General features: G+C 38.7%; 1 protein-coding gene across 1 annotated transcript; it reads left to right on the forward strand.

Moving 5' to 3' along the window:
• Window positions 1-22: 22 nt before the first annotated feature.
• Window positions 23-18,317, forward strand: LOC119738627 (mitochondrial dicarboxylate carrier-like). Its single transcript, XM_038213533.1, has 10 exons — window positions 23-158; window positions 3,492-3,863; window positions 5,091-5,210; window positions 5,692-5,809; window positions 8,368-8,458; window positions 9,885-9,928; window positions 12,168-12,238; window positions 12,934-13,026; window positions 13,849-13,929; window positions 14,570-18,317. Exons 2-10 carry the CDS (start codon window positions 3,738-3,740, stop codon window positions 14,744-14,746), a joined length of 921 nt encoding a protein of 306 aa, XP_038069461.1. The 5' UTR covers window positions 23-158; window positions 3,492-3,737; the 3' UTR covers window positions 14,747-18,317.
• The last annotated feature ends 708 nt before the right edge of the window (window positions 18,318-19,025 follow it).

Here is a 19,025-nt window from a genome sequence, read left to right on the forward strand (position 1 = left end):
CAGTCTTATTTACTTTATGTTTTTTGGTTAATAAACAGAAGGCAGAGGCCTAGGTCGACGTGGCTCGTAGTTTTTGGCTCTCCGGAAAGCGATATTTCTTCTGCAAAGATCTCCTGTTTGTTATTGAGTGATACGTTACCTCACATTACTGGAGAAGGGTAAGCATTTTGGCGTGAATGAGGTCTGGAGGGTTTGCAATGATGGGAAAAAATTGCGACTGTCTCTGCAGACTAGTCTCGAAAATGCGGGACTCTCATTGCATGCATTGTGCATAATGTTGTGCATGTTGTACGTGGCTGTGCTGTGTTCAATGTGTTTGTTGTTGACTTCTTGACCCCAACTAGTGAGTGGTTCGATGGGGGGGGGGGGGGGAGGAATATGTGTGGAGGTATATAAAGAAATTTGGCGATCGTGTAGTGTAGGGCCCCTGTTTTGGTTCGATTAAGTGAGAGTCAAGAGTGATTTTTATTTATTATTCAAAAATGACATTTTCAACCTAGCTAAAGCAGACTTCTCTCAATATTATAAGGCGAAGTAAAAAAAAAAACATGTTTAGCGTCCCCGCCCACTTCCTTTTTAGAGGCCGCCTCCTTTTTTTTTTTTTTTTTTTTTTTTTTTTAAACGCAGTGGCTATTGTTACGGCAGCCGTAACGCATTTCCCATTTTCTATCGTTACGGTAGACTGCAACCTGGCAACTTTTATAAAAAACATGACAAGAAAATATAAAATTAGAAGGAAAAAAGTGAATTTGAACTTTATGAAATTCGGACTTTATTTCCCTTTAAAAAAAAATCCTCCAAAGCCTCAGGTTAGAAAAGGAAAAAAATTCGAGTGCAAAACTGAGATTCGAACTCGCAACCTCGCGGTGCAAAATCCTACTCTCTATCGGCTGAGCTGGCGCACTGCTCGACAAAACGTGTGGAAACAAATAATTATATACCTGCGTGCGTATCAAAAAAATATCGTAGAGGGCGCTAAACAACGAGTGCCGTAACGATAGCCACTTCGTTTTTTAAAAGACAAAAATTGATAAATTTTAACGATCTCTGACGAAAGAAATCGTATTTTTAGACTTTTATACCGTGTTTAAAGCTGTGGAAATAGTCAATGAGTCCAAGTGGCGGCCATTTTGAAAAAAAGCTGGTAACCATCTTGAAAAATAGCCCGGCCGCGTTGTCTTGAAAAATGTGTCGGGCGGCCATTTTGAAAAGAAAAGAAAAAAAAAAGGGCCTCCTCCTTCCTTTTTGTCAAAGAGGCAGGACGCTAAACATGTTTTTTTTTTTATTTTGCCTAATGACATCATTTTTGTAAATTTTGAACAGTTTTGGGGGTAGAAATTACGATTTTCCTACCCGGTTTACAGTCGGTGCCGTGCGATTCAGCACGCCTTGCGCGCTCACGGTACATCTCGCAGTGTAACCATTTTTATTTTCGTGTTGCGTTTTGTCGTCATCGTCATTTTACCCCGAATTTCCCTCACAAAATCAAAACCCTACCCTTTATCTATGACGTACCTGTATGTTCTTAGTGTCGCCAAATAGTTTGGTAGGTCAAATAATTTAAAAGTGGAATTTGTTCCCTTATAGGAACTGGGCCCGTATATAGGCCTATACACGATGTGACGAGATGCCAGAAATATATAGCTATGAAAAAATAAGAAATTTAGATTTTGGTTGTTCTTACATATAGTTTTCAATTACAGGCATAAACTATAGCCTCATAAATGTGGCCAATTTACTGGACTATATACATACTGTACCTCCATAAGTAAAGGCCACTTGGAACATGTACCCAAAAATGTAGAATTTTGTCAAGTTTTGACTTTAATATTTAGACTTTAGTTTGTACTTTATTAATAAATGCTTTATGAGCACAATCACTCTCTTAAAGTCTTATACTTATTATAGACATGATAGAGATAGAAAAGAAGTTCAGCATTTTTCAGACGTCTTTTTTTTTTGGTGTTATTTCATGTTGGAATTGAGATACGCAGACGTGTGCAAACAAACGTTGGAATTACAAGGCGCACGTGGTAACCCGAACACGAAAAAAGACTACACGAGTGTTTTTTTTTTCCTTCGTGTCCGGGTTTACCACGCGCACCTTGAATCAAGTCTACGTGCCTGACAGCAGAAATGATCCAGCACGCACGTGATCTTTTTGATGTTGGAATTTAGATACGCAAACGTTAGCGATATTGCTGCGCTGTAGCTCAGAGATACAGTGCAGCAATTTATCGCAGCCACACTAGTGGGGCTACGCAAACGTCTGCGCAATCAAACTTGGAAATTACACAAAAAATAAACGTTTGAGAAAGGCGGGACTTCTTATCTATTGCTATAAAGAGGGTGAGTGTACTTCTAAGTTCTAAAGTGTAAATAAACTACAAACAGAGTCTAAAAAGTAAATGTGAAGAAATGTGTGCATACAATACACCCATGGTATGCCTTTATTTGACCCCTGTATAGTGCATACACTTACATACACGTAGCACAATGTAGGTATGATGTGTGCATGGCACCTGCATATGTACAGGTGTAGTATGTAAAAATTGGCTCCTTCCATAAAAACTACTGATCCGAAAAGCCAACTAAAAGATGCTTTTCAACAAACGTTTTCTTTTCAAGCTCACAGTGCTCAGAAGCTGAGAAAAATTAAATTTGAGCCTGAATGGAATTTTACCACTGTTGTTTGTTAACTAATAATTTATTTTACATGGCTTTAAACTAGCATGAAATATATGATAATTAATGAGCAAGTGGCTATTGTGACACGTTCTTTCTGTGATTGTATGTCTGACATTTTTGTTGTCTCTCTCCCCCCCCCCCCCCCCCCCCCCGCCCCCTGCAAACACTAACTCACCATGAATAAAGTACATTCAAGTATGGGCTTTCACAAAGCCAGGCATTGTGGGTACAAATTGCCATTCATATGAGCACCATGTCCCTGTCCATGAACATGCCTTGGAAATGCGGACCTCCCAGCCAGACGGAATTGTGGGGTGATAGCATTGTGTTCCTTTTATCCCTTTTTCTAAAGATCCTCTTCTGGGGTGATGTTTTTCTATTGTTAAAATTGTGGGGTGATGTGTTCCTAGAGGAACATCACCCCACAAGTAGGGTATGGTCAGAGCAGAAGAATTGACCTGGGGTTACTGGGTAGACAAAATGTTTTCAATGAAAACTGGGGGGACATCACCATACATGTACATTGTGTACAACGTGTACAGCATTTTGGTCTCTGAGCTTTATACCTACATGTATGGCCCTGACCATGCTGACTGACTGCAAACTGTTGAATGGGATGGTACCAGACTATGGGTTCCAAGCCTCACCTTCAATTCCTTTTAACATGTTTAATGTGTCTTAAAACATTAGGGTATTATACATGTACATGTATGTTTAATCACAAATTTCAAATTATTCATCAGAGCAGACTGGTATTAATTTGTAATTAACTTTCTGTGTTGTTGCTTTCATTTCTAATCTAGCAACATTTGACAAGACATCATCTTGAGTGAATACAACCTGTTTTGCTGGTTCTCCGTGCAAGTCTGATTGAAATAACACCCATGGACAATTTGTGGCCGAGTACACACAGTATTCACTCAAATCGTGTGCCTGATATGGACATATTTGGAGTCAGCTCACCTCAGAATCTAAAAGACGGTCTGATACCCATACTGGTTGCTGAGGTTTTCTGAGTGCTGTAGTTGGGTTACCAGACGCTAGTCAGGATGCCGTATACTGAGATCCACCATGATATTCATGAGTTGCACACCCATCGTGCAGGACGGTGGTATTTTGGTGGGCTGGCCTCGGCTACAGCTTGCTGCTTCACTCATCCTCTAGATCTTATCAAGGTCAGTTTGTATTTTTCTTGTAATCGACTTTTCAGCATCGTTTAGACTAAAGAGATAACAATTTAAAGCGTTCCCCTATACATTGTATTTCTTAATTTTTTTAAAATACCTCAGAATATTGCTTGAAGGAGAACAAAAGATTGTTCGTGTTTGCCAAGCCCCTAACAGCCTAATCCTAAAAAAAAGACAAACCCATGAGACTTTACTAGTTTACACGGGGTCAGGCATACCACCATAGTCAGAGCTCAGCAGTTTGGGTATGGTGAACATTGGATTTTGCAAGAGTGAGGAAGGTTCCTAGTAAATCACTCAAGGGGGTTTGTGTTAAATGCGAATCAACTTAGCCATCCAAAGTCACTCCATGTTTTATGTACAGATTTATGACCCAAAAAAATGGTAAGTCATCCGACTTCCTCTTTCCTGTATGCATTTCCTGATTTGTAAACTGTGAATAATCAAGTCTTACATTTATGTTATTTGTGCCTTTAGGAAGAAAACATAAAAAATGCACATTACATGTACATTCCTTTCACATTTTATTAATTCTTGTCTTTTATTCATTGATCGACAAGAATAGACCAAAAAACCTCAAACGTCTTCAACATGAAAATGAATCACGAGAGACAACCTAAAGTTTAATAATAATATCATCCGCACATTTTAAGGAGTGAAATGTTATGCATTATGCTCAAGTTCATCTGCACATTTTAAGGAGTCAAATAATCAGGGCATACATTTGGAGCATAACATGTTAGGGTTAAAATACTGACCTTAACCCCAACTCTTAATCCTCCAGGTAGTTTTGGGGGATTTTGGAGAATTTGAGGCTGAATGGTAAAAAACTGTTGGTTGATTTTGGGGGATGCTTTGTGTCAAGTTCGTAGGCTGTACCCAGCATTGTGTACATGTATGTTCAGTCGTGCATAATTGAGCCCTGCATTATGCTCAATATCATCCGCACTACTTCTGAATGTCATCGGTACTGCCTCAACCCATTCCATGATTGTTGGAGGATTTTTAAGGATTGAGGCAATGCATGGTCACCCCTCCACTGAACAAAGTCAAGAGATAACGGATGATTTTGGAGGATTGAGACTGCATCCAATGTTTACATGGTGGCAGGATTGCAGGATTGAGGATGGTTCCTAGCCAAAAGGGCCGAGGGGGTTGGGGCTAATTAGTCGACGAGTTAATCGTTATTTCTGATCACTTTTGTTCTGTGTGTAGGTTCACTTGCAGACTCAGCAGAGAGTGAAGTACAAGGCCAGTGGAATGGCAGTGCACATTTACCGCACCCAGGGAGGCTTAGCTCTGTACAATGGGCTCAGTGCATCCATTTGCAGACAGGTACATTGTATGGTCTCACTCCCTATGTATTTATTTATTGACTTATTTTGTTTTGAAAAACTCCAATCCCAACCTAGTCCATGGAATATCCCCTTGCACAGCAACAGACTGCATCTTGACCTTGAGATTCTGACCACATAGCTTGTGCCTTGTATCGGGTTTTCCATAACCATGATAACCGTAGTTGTATTACAAAAACATAGCAGCCCAATTGACCAATCAACAGCTTACTCCACCATGTCCACATTTCTGATTGTCACAATTTTTAAAGTTGACTCCTTTTTTTTATGGGTTTTTTTTTTTTTTTATTAATATAATAAACAAATTTAAAATTTGATTGGAGACAAAATAAAAATTTTGTTGACGAGTACGGGAGAGCAGCTTGGAATTTCAATTAAGATGAGCTACTCATTGACGAGATTTTGTTAATGTTATGAGACGGTTGATTTCTGAGTTTTGTTGTTTCTTGTTCTTACCCCAGATGAGCTACTCCTTGACGAGGTTTGGTTTATATGAGACAATCAAAGGCTGGATGACAGCTGATGATCCCTCCACACCTCTGCCGTTCTATCAGAAGGTCATGATTGCAGCTGGGGCAGGCAAGTGCAAGACTCCTGCTGGGCAATTCCACGGTTACTCACGTAACATTTTTGATGTACTTTTGAGTTTCCTTGGGCTGTAATTACCTTAGATAGAGTAGACCTAGACCTACCTAAGCACCAAAGATGACATCCAGAAAAATGTGTTATATATGATAAACAAGACGCACAAAATCGGTTACTCACGTTACGAAAATGTAACGTGAGTATCCCATTTTATGCGTCTTGTTTATCATACATAACACATTTTTCTTGATGTCATCTTTGGTGCTTAGGTAGGTCTAGGTCTACATGTACTCTATCTACCATGGGGATAACAGTTATTAAACATTTTCAGTAAGGTAATAACAGCCCAAGGAAACTCAAAAGTACATCAAAAATGTAACGTGAGTAACCGTGGAATTGCCCTGCTAATCTATTCCAATTGATTTACCTGAAAATGTATACCTGCCAATTAAATGAGTACCAAATACCCTATGAAATTATTCCGCCTGAAATGGTATGGTTCAGAAGCAAACACTAATTGAAGGGGGCTTAGAAAATATGCCAGTGGGCACAGTTTTTTTTAACATGTGTTAGCAACGGAATTCAGTTACGAAACCCAAAAATTGTGCATACATTTTCTTTGTTTTCTCCAAACATGCCAAATGTATAGAATGCACTGAGCTTGATATTCAACGAGTTTGTTATTATGCACTCTCTTAAGATTCTGAGCAATTTTGTTAGCTTCAGAAGAAAAATAATGCACTAATGTTTCCAAGGCCAAACAATTCTACCTCATCCAACAGCTGGTTAGACCTGTTAGAAGGAACAGAATTCAACTTTTTCAACAAACAAAAAGTTTGGAGCTTTATATTGACATGTGCACCCCATTGTAAAACAACATTTCTTAGTGAATTATCACAGCTCATTCATTGGAAACCTGCATGCTTCCATGATGCAAATTTAAAAAAAAACACTAAAATTTTAATTATTTCTCACTTATGGAAATATTAGGCCTACATGTAGTTGGTGTGCAACTTTTAGTGTCAAAACTTCAGTCTTCACAAACTATAGGGCCTAGTAGTATTTTATTTTTAAAAATTACTACAATACCTGTTATGAGCTAGATCATGGCCATTGTTAGTACATTGAGACATCACACCATTTATAAAGTGTATTAAAATAGCATTAATGATATTCCATTGTTCATGGCTATCATGGCCATTTTTTTAGTACATTGAGACATCACACCATTTATACATTGTACAGTGTATTAAAAATAGCATTACAACAGCTTTAAATAACAAACTACATGTACCATCTAATTGAATTATGTCTATAAGTGGAAAACATATTTGAACAAAAACTTGGTCTCAAAGTACAATTTAAAAGTTAATAAATGTCACACGATAAACTATAAATAATTATAAACATTGAGATAGCGTTATCAGACCGAGATAAAATTGTCTGTTTGAGAAAATCGCACCATTTGTTGGTGGCCTCAGGTGTTTACTTCAGTAAAGTAAACTAGTCACCCCATCAAAATCTACATGCATAAGTTCAGGGGGTTTTTTTTGGGGGGGGGGGGGGGGGTTTCAGCTTCCAAAAATCTGTAGAGGGAAAGGGGATAAGTACATGTAGCATCGATTTTTGTAAGCAGATGCTTCACTGCCTTTCTGGTTTAATTACCAACAAAGAATTTAAAACAAATGGACAGTTGTTGCGGGGTGGGGGGGGGGGGCATATTCCATTACTTTCCGTCTGGCTTGATACTCATCTAAAAGTTTTTAAGTACAAGGCCATGAAGGAATGTGGAGGAGTTTTGGGATGATGCAGGAAGATTCCTGGGGAAAAAACAAGGAAGTTAGGTTAAGAGAAATGGACGTTGTGTTCATGCCGAGTGTTGGACTTTGTACTGGTACATTTATAAAGGTTTTCTTCTTTCAGCCCTGCATGTTTGTGTGCACCCCCATGTTAATGTATGTACCTCTGTCATTTCTGTTTTAGCCTCTGAAGAAGAACTTGCTAAGTTCGCAACGTCAGGCCACATTAATTTTAAGATTTATAAAGGTTTTAGCAAATTAGGCAGTTAGGCTGAAAAAAAAGTGCCAACACATATTATAGTGTCAATTTATCAAGGAACTCGGCACAGGCCCTGGTGGCGAAAAATGCACACACAAAAAAGGAAGTGGGTGATTTGTTTTCTTTTTTCTCAGATTTATTGATATAGGTAATCTTTGATATGTCTACTACACAACTTTTAAATCATTAGTATAAAATTCGTGGCATAAAAGTGTTTATCAAGAAAATTGATTGGTATCTTTCATTTTTCTCGGCTTCAAAACAGTTGAAACCTAAAGGCCCTTTTCTCAATATTTAACTTTTTTGTCAACGGAATGTCCGATTGAATTGCCATCAATACTATTGTGAGGAGGATTTTATTCTCTTTTCTAATACCCTGCAAACCCTCATTTCAAGTTCTGCCCAGTTCTGTCTCATTTTGCCAGAACGCCTCACAATTATAAAATTGCTAATAATACAACACATTCTTTATCTGATATTATTTTCCAAAACAGGAGCGTGCGGTGGTCTTGTCGGTGCGCCAGCAGACATGATCAACGTTAGAATGCAGAACGACATCAAGCTAGCAGCAGACAAACGAAGGAAGTAAAGTATCAAGCAGACGCATTTTTGACTGGACAAAGAAAAGAGACTTCAGTTGGATTAGAGCCCCCGTCCTTCTAAATACTGTACTGGTGCTCAACTAACTGAGCTGTCCAGCCCTTTGGATTCTGACTTTTGGATAAAAAAAAGGGGAAAAAAGAGGCATGTTCCAATCATTAGACATGCAAGACAGGGTTGGATAGCTTAGTTGGTAGAGCACCAGTATATTGTTACAGAGGTAGCAGGTTCTATTCCTGCCTAAGCGAATTTTCTTTGTTCAACCAAAAATGGAGGAAGTAACGACAGACCTTCTGTAAAATAACCTTTGGGGTTTCGTCACTCTTAATGGACCATGAGGGGTAGGGATGTTATAAAGGGGTCATCGTGGGAGTGGCCTCTTGATGGAACATAAGGGGCGTGGCCAGGGTTAATGAATTATGAGGCATGTTGCTACTAATGCCACTAATTATGAGGGGTGTGGCCACTGTTGGTACGGTAGATTATAAGGGGTTTGGCCTCAGTTGATGGACCATAAGGACTGAATGGACAGTGCAGCCTCTGTGGTGGACCATAAGGGGTGTAGCCTGTGGATCATAGGGGTGTGGCCTCTGTTGATGACTTCCAAAACTCGTCTTATCTTGCGACTTATCTTTGGACTTAAGACGAGTGCCCTCTCTAAGATCAAACTTGGCTAAGATGTTTCCTAAGGCTGATTTAAGGACGAGTCAGGAGTTAAGACGAGTTACCCTATCGTTTCATGAAATAAGAACTTAGGCCTCTGTTGATAGATCATATGGGGTGTGGCCTCTTTTGATGGACCGTAATGGACATGTCCTCTGTTGATTAACAATAAGGGGTTTGGCCTCTGTTGATAGATCATAAGGGGCGTGGCCGATGTTGATGGACTATACAGGGCGTGGCCACTCTTGATAGATCGTAAGGGGTGTGGCCTCTATTGATAGACCGTAAAGGGCATGGCCAATGTTGGTTGATCATAAGGGGCATGGCATCTGTCGATGGACCATATGGGGCGTGGCCACTGTTGATGGACCATACGGGGCGCGGCCACTGTTGGTAGATCATAAGGGGTGTGGCCTCTATTGATGGACCGTAAAGGGCATGGCCACTGTTGGTTGATCATAAGGGGCATGGCATGGATCGATGGACCATATGGGGCATGGCCACTGTTGATAGATCATAAGGGGCGTGGCCTCTGTTGGTAGATCATTAGGGATGTGGCCCAATTTGATGGACCATATTGGGTGTGACTTCTCCTGTTGACCTTTTGATGAACCATGAGGCAACACTATCTAAATAAATAGTAGCCGTGCATGCAACAATTGTAGTTTTCTGTTCATGTGTTGCCTGTATATTCAGCTGTGCTATATGTACATGTACATAATACAAAATGCCGTTTGTTTGTCTGTAGCTACAAGCATGCATTTGATGGGCTGTGGAAAGTCTATCGATATGGTGAGTATCCGGCCCCCTCTGGGTTTTTTTTTTAGCCAAGTGTGAAATTGACCTTAATAGAAAGATTTGATTTTGTTCAAATTTCAATAATTCCTCTCATTCACTATTTTCAGTCAAATCATTGTAGATAGCAGCTGTACACATTTGACATTTAGTTTGACTAGTAGAGCAAATTTTGGCAGTGGTAAATGAAGTCGTTGGAGTTTTTTTGATGCAGAAAATGTTAATTTTCAACTTTGACGGCTCACTGTGAGTGAGTCGGCCATCTGGCAAAAAGCAGCAAATGACTCAGGAACTTTGTTTGGCTTTGTCGCGAATTTTTGTGAATTGTCAGTGGCAAACAGTCAGTCACGATTGTGTGAACGTTGAATATTGGCAAACATTTGCATTGCTTACGTAAGTAGAATTCACCCCTGCGAAAATATCTTACTTTGATTCACCTCAGCTTATTTACATATATGTTGCATCTGTGTGTTTTAACTACATGTATAGACCTTTTCAAAAAAAAATCAAACAGATCATAGGCCGGAATGGAAGCACATTAACATGTATTGATTCAGCCCCATCTATATGTGTATAGTGGTCTACATAATTGGAGCAGATGTTAAATTAAAGGTCGGTATACAGTACATGCATAATCCTGTGTGTGCGGTTAAAGCGAATGCTGTACTCACAGTACAGCATTTGTCTCCTTTGTGTATGTACACATTGTACATGCACAGGGTTAGAAAACACAAATGTTCCTTTGGATACGTTCTTGTCTCCCACAAAAACGGGAAAGGTTACTAAATTTTTCTCCTTTTCACTAACGTTAAAGAAAGCCCTGTATCCTTTTCATGCATAGCTGAATATCAGTGAAACCTTCACAGACTCTGGTCAATACCCAAACCGAATGTTAGCCGAAGAGAAACAGTTTATAACCTTTTTCAAATGTGTTGGAGACAATCGTATCCAAAGGGACATTTTTTTTACTCGCCCTGTATATCGACATAACAGTTAGGAATAACTTTACCAGTCAACTACATGTACATTCACAATGTCGTCATATCACATGATATTGACTCTGTGTAGGAACTATTGGTGGCGCTGTTTGACCTCCAAGAGGAATTGTTTTCCATACCGGTACCTTCTGTGGACACTCCTTTATTCTTGTGCAGTTAAAGGGAATATACATCATTTGCTTTTGTTGTAATTTTCAGAAATGGATGGAATTGAGAGGTTGGAAATATATAGCAAATATAGTTACACTGACTTTTTTGAGGTTTTGGGTTCGAAAATGCTATAAAAACCAAGAAAAACAATCATTTTCCTGTAGTCTGGTTCCCTGACTCCATATAAGAAGAAACAGAGCAGTTTACATACATTGGGGAATTGTAAGGTCAGGGAACCAGTCTAGCTGGCTCGTACCCGTTCATAGGTTTGTAATCGATTGAAAACAAGTGCGATGGTCAATTGGGGCCAGTATTTGAAAAAAAGCCAGTTTTTTCCCAACGCTGATCGGCCGATCAGCGTTGGAAATTGATACAAAAATACCACTTTTCTTGAAAATGACAGTATACCAGGTGCTTTACACTGTCATTCACTAACAGTCCAGCAAGGTATTTCAAAATGATTTGGTAGTTTTATTTTTTGATGTTTGCAAATGTTGTATTTTCCCTTTAAGAGAAAACAGGTCTCAGAACATTGCCGCATGCACTGTAAACACTCTTTGAAACTGAATTCTTGAAAGTGATTTCCTTGGATCTTCTACTTCATTGTGCGATGATAACCTTAACCTCAAAATGCCTCGAACATTGTTTTTGTTTCAGAAAGTGGAATGTAACGTGGACCTGAACGAGTCCACAGAATGTCCTAATCTTCATCACTGTGTGGACACCATTGTTCCCAGGTCCACACAATGACTGCAGTACTATGTACAGATATAAACTTTTTTTATTGAATATGACAAACCCATTACCTACCTGGACGTTGCTATTCGCATGAAGTTTGGCTCACAAGAAAATAGTGCAAATGCCTTTCTGTATCCTGAATAATAGGTTTAAACCCATTCCATAATATTCCATTGTGTAAGGCTTGCCCTGAATTATGTGGCAGTGGCATGTTTAGTTTGAAAAACTGACATTTAAGCACGATGACAGAAATTTGAAACCTTCATTAACTTGTGCTTGCATTTCTTATTTCTCAACAATCTGTGGCCAGCTTTACCACGTTGTTTCTCCTTTAATTTTCCGTCCCTAAGAGGGTTTCAGAAACTTGTTCAATGGAGCGTCGATGGCTACAGTAAGAGCCATCCTCATGACGGTGGGCCAGGTATATCTTTTCACGATATTTGTTTTCTATTTTGTATTGCAAGGTTGAATTATAAATAGCATGTAAATGTGGACTTTGTCCAATTTATTGTCCAGGTGTATTTACATGGACCAATTCTGTGTACACTTTAAGTACCAAACACACAAATACAGTCGAGTCTCGTTGTAACAAACTTGTTCGGACCTAGCCAAATTGTTTGTTATATCAGAATTTTTTATTAAGAGGACATCAGTCCCATTCATTGTGCACATAAATGCACAGTCGGGACCAAGGCTTTATGTTTGTTATAATCAGAATTTTGTATTAACAGAGTTTGTACTAACGAGAGTCGACCGTACAAATAAGCTTAGCACAGAAATATCTCCAAAGCAAAACAGTCATCTTGCAGTCATGCTGTTTGGGATGGCTGCTCAGTTCTTTTATTGATAAGCAAGATTTTCAGCTTTAGTGCTTCTTTAAATACAGCCTTTGGTTTTCTAAATGATATAACTTGGCCTAAAGCTCCTTATATTTAGTGTCCATGAAAGTTTACTAGTTTATTTCGCTGGTGACAGAGTCAGGAGTTTCCCTTAATACACTGGATTCCCACCAGTCATCAATGTATTGAGAATTTATTTGTTGATCAGCTGTCAGTTCTCCTAATCACACCTGTCGTCAGTGTATTGAGAATTTATTTACTGGTGCGTTCTTTTCAGCTGTCCCTGTATGACCAGTTCAAGCAAACTCTCCTAACTACCTCCTTCTTCAACGATAACATCATCACGCATTTCACAGCAAGCATTATGGCTGTGAGTACAGATTTTCTCTGCCTTTTTCCCTCTTCATTGTTGCCTTTTGTAACTTGGGATCTTCAAAGCCCTTCTACATATAGGATCGAAGGGTTTACGATTGCTTGTGGACTCGGGATCAAATCGATAATATTAATAATCGTGCTTATATAGCGCTTTCTATCGTATCAACAATCTCAAAGCGCTTTACAATTATTACCCCATTCATCAGTCCATGGGACCACGCGGCAGCCGATATCAGTGCTCAATCGGTCTTCGACCCTCACAGGTACCCATTTATACTCCTGGGTGGAGCGAGGCAATTGTAGTTAAGTGTCTTGCCCAAGGGCACAAACACCATGTTCCTGGCAGGGTTCGAACCCACGCACCTTCGTACATGAGTCAAGCGCCGTAACCACTGGACCATGGCGTTGGACCCCTGTTGGCAGCCAGTTCCAAATCCCCAAGAATATTATGCCAGAAACTTCAACACCAGATTTTATGTGGTAAATGATGTCTTAAACAGAAATTTAATCTCCTAATGATCTTGTATTGATTCAATACAGTGCTTCACCAGTGATATTATATGAGGCTTGTCGTACTGCTCTTTGTGGGGTAAATTTGAAGTTGATTCTGAATGAAATTATGATACCAGAGGAAGTTTGATTCTGAAAATGTTTTGAGTCGCCGACGCAAGCATTTATATCTGAAAAATGGAAAATTGGAAAATTGATTGAAAAGTCAACATTGGTGAGTGGTGTTCGCCACCTCTTCCAGTGATGTGGGGAAAGAAGATTTTCAAATTAATTTGTTCACAACAGTCTTCCTTGACTTCATCCACAGGGCTTCTGTGCAACTCTGTTGACACAGCCTACAGATGTAATGAAGACCAGACTAATGAATGCCCCACCAGGCCAGTACAAGGTAAGGGTCAAGTCACTAGACTTCAACCATTACATTCCCGGCCTGAGTAATAGTTTTATAAATTCAAGAACAGAAAAAATGGAATAAGTTTATACTTAATTTCATAATAATAAGTTCAAAATGTGTTTTTCTATAAAGTGCACGTATCCACCAGTATGAAAATTTGGTGCTCACGGCGCTACATCATTATTACCCTGCTCATTGGGCCAATGAAACATTCCAAATGCCATCTCAGCTCCCTGGGGAGTAACAGCTGGATGCTGCCATTTCGGTGCAAAGCAGCCAAAATCAACCACAAGAACCATCTCTGCCCTCGCAGGTACCCATTTACTCTTGGGTGGAGAGAAGCAATGAGTGACAAAGTGCATTCTCAAGGGCACGCTCAACGTAACCCCAGTTACGTCTAGTTATTTCAATTCAAACCTCAAATGTTGTAAACATTCAAATCTTTGGAATAATTTTGTGTGGTGTAACTCGTGAATGTGAGCCTGAAACAGGGTTATTTTATCCCTAACTCAAAATGTTTTCACACAATTGGCCTACATGTACTTCTCTTAGCACACAGTTGGTGGGATAAAATATGGAATTTGCTTTATTTTGGTAACGTAACTTCATGCTCTATTGTTTATTTTGCTAACAGAACATGATGGATTGTTTCGTGACGACAGCCAAAGTCGGCCCGTTAGGATTCTACAAAGGTTTCGTCCCAGCGTTTGTTCGCCTGGCGCCCCACACGATACTCACCTTCATCTTCTTTGAGCAACTCAGACTCCACTTTGGTATTGTCATCTACATCAACAATAACCACAAAAGCTAGAGCATCAGGGGTAACGCTAACTAAAGGGTCTTGAAAAATGCTCGTCCATTCCCTGTGCTGTTGAATATACGCTATGTCTATATGCTTCGAACAATGCGCCAAATGTTTCAACTTCTTGCACACAAAAGTAGCATAAGGTATGCTTGCATCTTGTTAGTGTACAAAGATAAATTTGCCAAATGGTTTGGGTAGGCCTACTAGCTGTTCAAAAATATTGAACTTCTTTTTTCTTCAACTTGTTTTTTTTTTTTTCAACTCTAGAAAATCCAGGATTTATGACGTTCCTTGAAGGACACTGATAAAGAATCTAGACAAAGTAGTGTGCAAGAGTTCAAACTAAATTCCATATTCCATGAGCCTATACTTGAACATACAGAGGTTATTATGTCGGGACTAAAAAAAACTTATTTTTAGGAGACTGGGAGATTTTGGGACTCGGACTCAATTTCACTGCCAGTGAATACTGAATGACCACAATTTGATTCCTAAGAATATACAGGGTTCACCATTGGCAATACAGTCAACTTTTTGTATTGAAGAATATGAATATTTGTATACAAATATAAGAATATCGATGAACTGAAAAAAATTTAGTGGCAGAAGCGAACTGAGATATTTTCCATTTGTAAGATCTTTGGTCCTACTGTTATTGCTCTGAGAGTGAGTGCTTTTATAAAGTGCCAAAGTCTTAGTGCTTTGACATTTGACAGGTCAAATGTCAATAAGATGAAGAAAATTGATTCACAAATTCTAGGTTAACATCTAGTAGCACTTTATATCGAGGTGATAAAGGGACTCTATCAATTAAAACAAAACAAGTTAAAATAAGTGGTGGGATCAAAATCCAGATTTTTTATAAAAAATTTGGTTTGAATTCCACTATTCAGAAAGGATATTGGAAAACTGGTATTGGAAAGCAACCTTAGAAAAAAATTAAGCCTTCCATTTTTTTTGTGACACGAGCTAAAGTAAACAACTGAAACATCCTCAATGTGCTCCATGGTCTGTGATTGTAACCGAATTCACATGCTAGCAGTTATTTTGGTTCAGCATGAGAACTCTGGAGTGATTTTGTAAAAGCTCAGTGGTCGTTGAATTCCGCAAACAATACCCAATCATCATTGAGGGCATTGCATGTGGCACCTCACTCGTCACTTTTTGTTGGCATGACTGTAAGGTGAATGAGAATTTCTGATGAAATCGGATATTCGTTTTCGGTTTGGAAAAAGTTAGGATAACCAGATTTTGAAATCTCTGATCTCTTCCACCACTGATTAAAAAAAAACCTCTTTATTGTTATTATCATTATCACTTGCAAAAGTTTTGGACTAAAAACAGTCACTGAAGAGTTGCAGTAATAGAGTAAAATAACAATTTGAGTATAGTGTGCTGCTTGTAAAGTGTATGAAGATGGAAGAGATTTAGCATAAAGTTTCTTGTGCTTGCAGAGTATTGACTAGTCTATGTATTAGACCATAGCGAAGAGCCACGGTCTATGCTATGTGAGCAGTTTCTCTGATTAATTACGCAAGACAATCACCTCTTGACCTCTAGATTTTGACAAATCAGTGGGCACTTTCTGTATCCGGTCTTCGGTTATTCACCCATTGTCGCGCTATAAAAAACCTAGCCGCACCAAACAAATGCTGTGGTCATGTGCGATAGGCGATACATGCCAAGCTTGGTTTTATAGATCTATGCCCGGCCATTGTTGTATTACAAAGCACTGCATTATAATTGAGCAATAAAACATTTAGTCCCATGAATGTAATGGCGTCACGATTTAGTAAAGCCGACTCCGATTGGCTGAGGCGTGGGGTCACATAAATATGCATGCTTAGATATATCAGACGTTAGACAGGAGACTGGGCTCCGAAAAATTGAGCTCCGAAAATGTTCCCCCACCCCCTCCACTACCCAAAAATGTAATAATGGCAAGATGTCTTACATGTACCTTGATAGAAACAATGCAAACACATTAGAATGATAAGTGTTTTGTAATCCTTAAAGAAATGTACAATAATGGGTTGAAAGTAACATGCATGTCTGTAGGGTTTTCTGGAGTGAAAATAAAAGATTTTCTGAGTTGTTGGTAGAGGACCTGTGTGGTTGTATTAAAGTTCAGGTCCAAGTTCTCTCCAGCAATTTATTTCGTTTATTCCCGGAGGAAAATTTTGAAAAGTCAAGACGAGGTTTAAATTTTAAAACATGATTTTGAAATTAAATGGTGCTAGACTTACTTGTTTGATTGACCAAGATCATGATACTAACAGGCTGTTTCTTGCAACCAAAACAGTCAATTTTGGGGGGAATTATTTTCACATTTGTCACATGAATGTAATTACGGTACGTTGACCGAATTCGTTTGTATATTTTGGTGAAATGGATTTTTGGTAACATTGACAAAGAATAAGGATCCTACAGGGCTTATTGTCTGTGAAGTCAATCATTGTCAATGTAATTCTGTCACATTTAAGATACACTGAAAAGTTCAGTGGATACTTGATTTCTTATGAAATGTGAAATTTTATATTAACAAGGTAGTTTTGCATTGTCTAGGAAGAATTCATCCGAATTTCCATTTTTTTATTTTTGAATTACCAATGGTACATATGTACAATGGTTCACTACTAAGGGTACATATTATTGGATACAATTTCCGGGACATCTTTGAATTTCTGTGAGAAAAGACCCAAAATATTATTGGGAAAATTACACCTTTACACCTTGTTTTAATCATAACTTTTGCCATTCTCTTAACTGCTAAAAACAACTCGAGTATGAAATGTAAACCAACAAAATCTGGCAGGTTTAGACAATATAGATTCAATCCAATATACCCTTGTTTGATCTTGCAGGATTTGTTCAGTTAGATCATGCTCAGTATTGCTCGAAGCCAGTCATAGTGTAACCAAGGCAATTGTTTCCGCTGAATTGGTAATAATTTTTGACTTCACACCAGAATTCTGGATTGTACTTCTATGTTTAATAAAATGCTGCCTTAAAATTGTATGATTAATCATGCCAAATAGTTTCTTAAGTTTTATTTAGTATTATGTTTTCATTTTTACTTGCACATTTAGCGAATGAATTTCCTTGTGACTCTTGTCAGTTCCCTTTTTGGGGGGGATAGTCTTCTTTTTTTTCATTATGAACCAAATTTATTAGAAACCAAAATATATATAATATAAATATATTGTCAGTAATCTCTAGTTACAGTTCCAGATAACAAAATTGAAAGAATGATTAAATATGACATCTTAGACAATTCTAGATTGGTTCTGTTTCATCGACGGTAGATAACTTTCTGGTCCTTTTAAACATCTTGGCGACGATATTATTTTTCTTCACAAATTAACTCCATGTAGTCCGAAGGAAATCACAAAAACATGGCCAGTTTCTGAGAGCCGTCAGGGTCCAACTTTGATGAGCACAATTAATTTCTGTAGTTAACTATTACAATATTGTTAAAGATTTTCTAAATACAAACGTGCTATAAAACAATTATTATGTATGAATGAAACAGTGTTTTCCTCTTCTGTGAATATTAAATCGTAATTTTAAAACCGCAGCTGGTGCATTCACATTGCTTATTTCTATTATGTTTTGGAGAAAAAGTCAATGTATATTTAGGTGTAGAATAGTCTTTCCAAATTAGATCCCCATGTTCAATTTCTATACTTTATTTACCAGCTGAAATTTATTTCAAGTAGAGCATGTTATGAGCCGAAAATTTTAATATCTTTAAGTGTATTTTCCTGGTACTGATATGCTTCTTTAGCCTTATGAAACGGTGCTTTTTAAGCTCTGACAGGAGTTTCTACATCTCACTTGGTGGTCGGTCGGCGTCGCATTTTTTGGTGTCGCATTTTTAAGCTCTGGCAGGGATCATTTTGATCGATTCCGTGCAAAAATTTCATGCAAGACTTTCATGCAAGACTTTTTGCTGCAACGTCAGCTTCAATAACGTCGCCATCTTCAATGCAAAACAGCCAGAGCTTAAGCTCTGGCACAACGAGGTATGTGCTACAATCCCGGCCAAAATAGTTGGGACACTTCCTGAGCCTGCCACGGTCTCCCACTCCCCCTGACCCCCCCCCCCCCCCCCCTCCCCCTCCCCGGTCAATGTTGTTCTCTCCAGCTGATGGAGCACACACCGCGCAATGAGAGACAACATTAAACGGGGGCCGGGGTTGGGGGCCCAGCGAGATTTGGCCAGGATTGTAGTTTGAGTTGAACCGAAATGTGTTTTGCATAAAATATTGCTAGGACTTAAAAC

This window comes from Patiria miniata, unplaced genomic scaffold (genome assembly GCF_015706575.1).
Source record: "Patiria miniata isolate m_02_andy unplaced genomic scaffold, ASM1570657v1 HiC_scaffold_3, whole genome shotgun sequence".
Taxonomy (NCBI): domain Eukaryota; kingdom Metazoa; phylum Echinodermata; class Asteroidea; order Valvatida; family Asterinidae; genus Patiria; species Patiria miniata.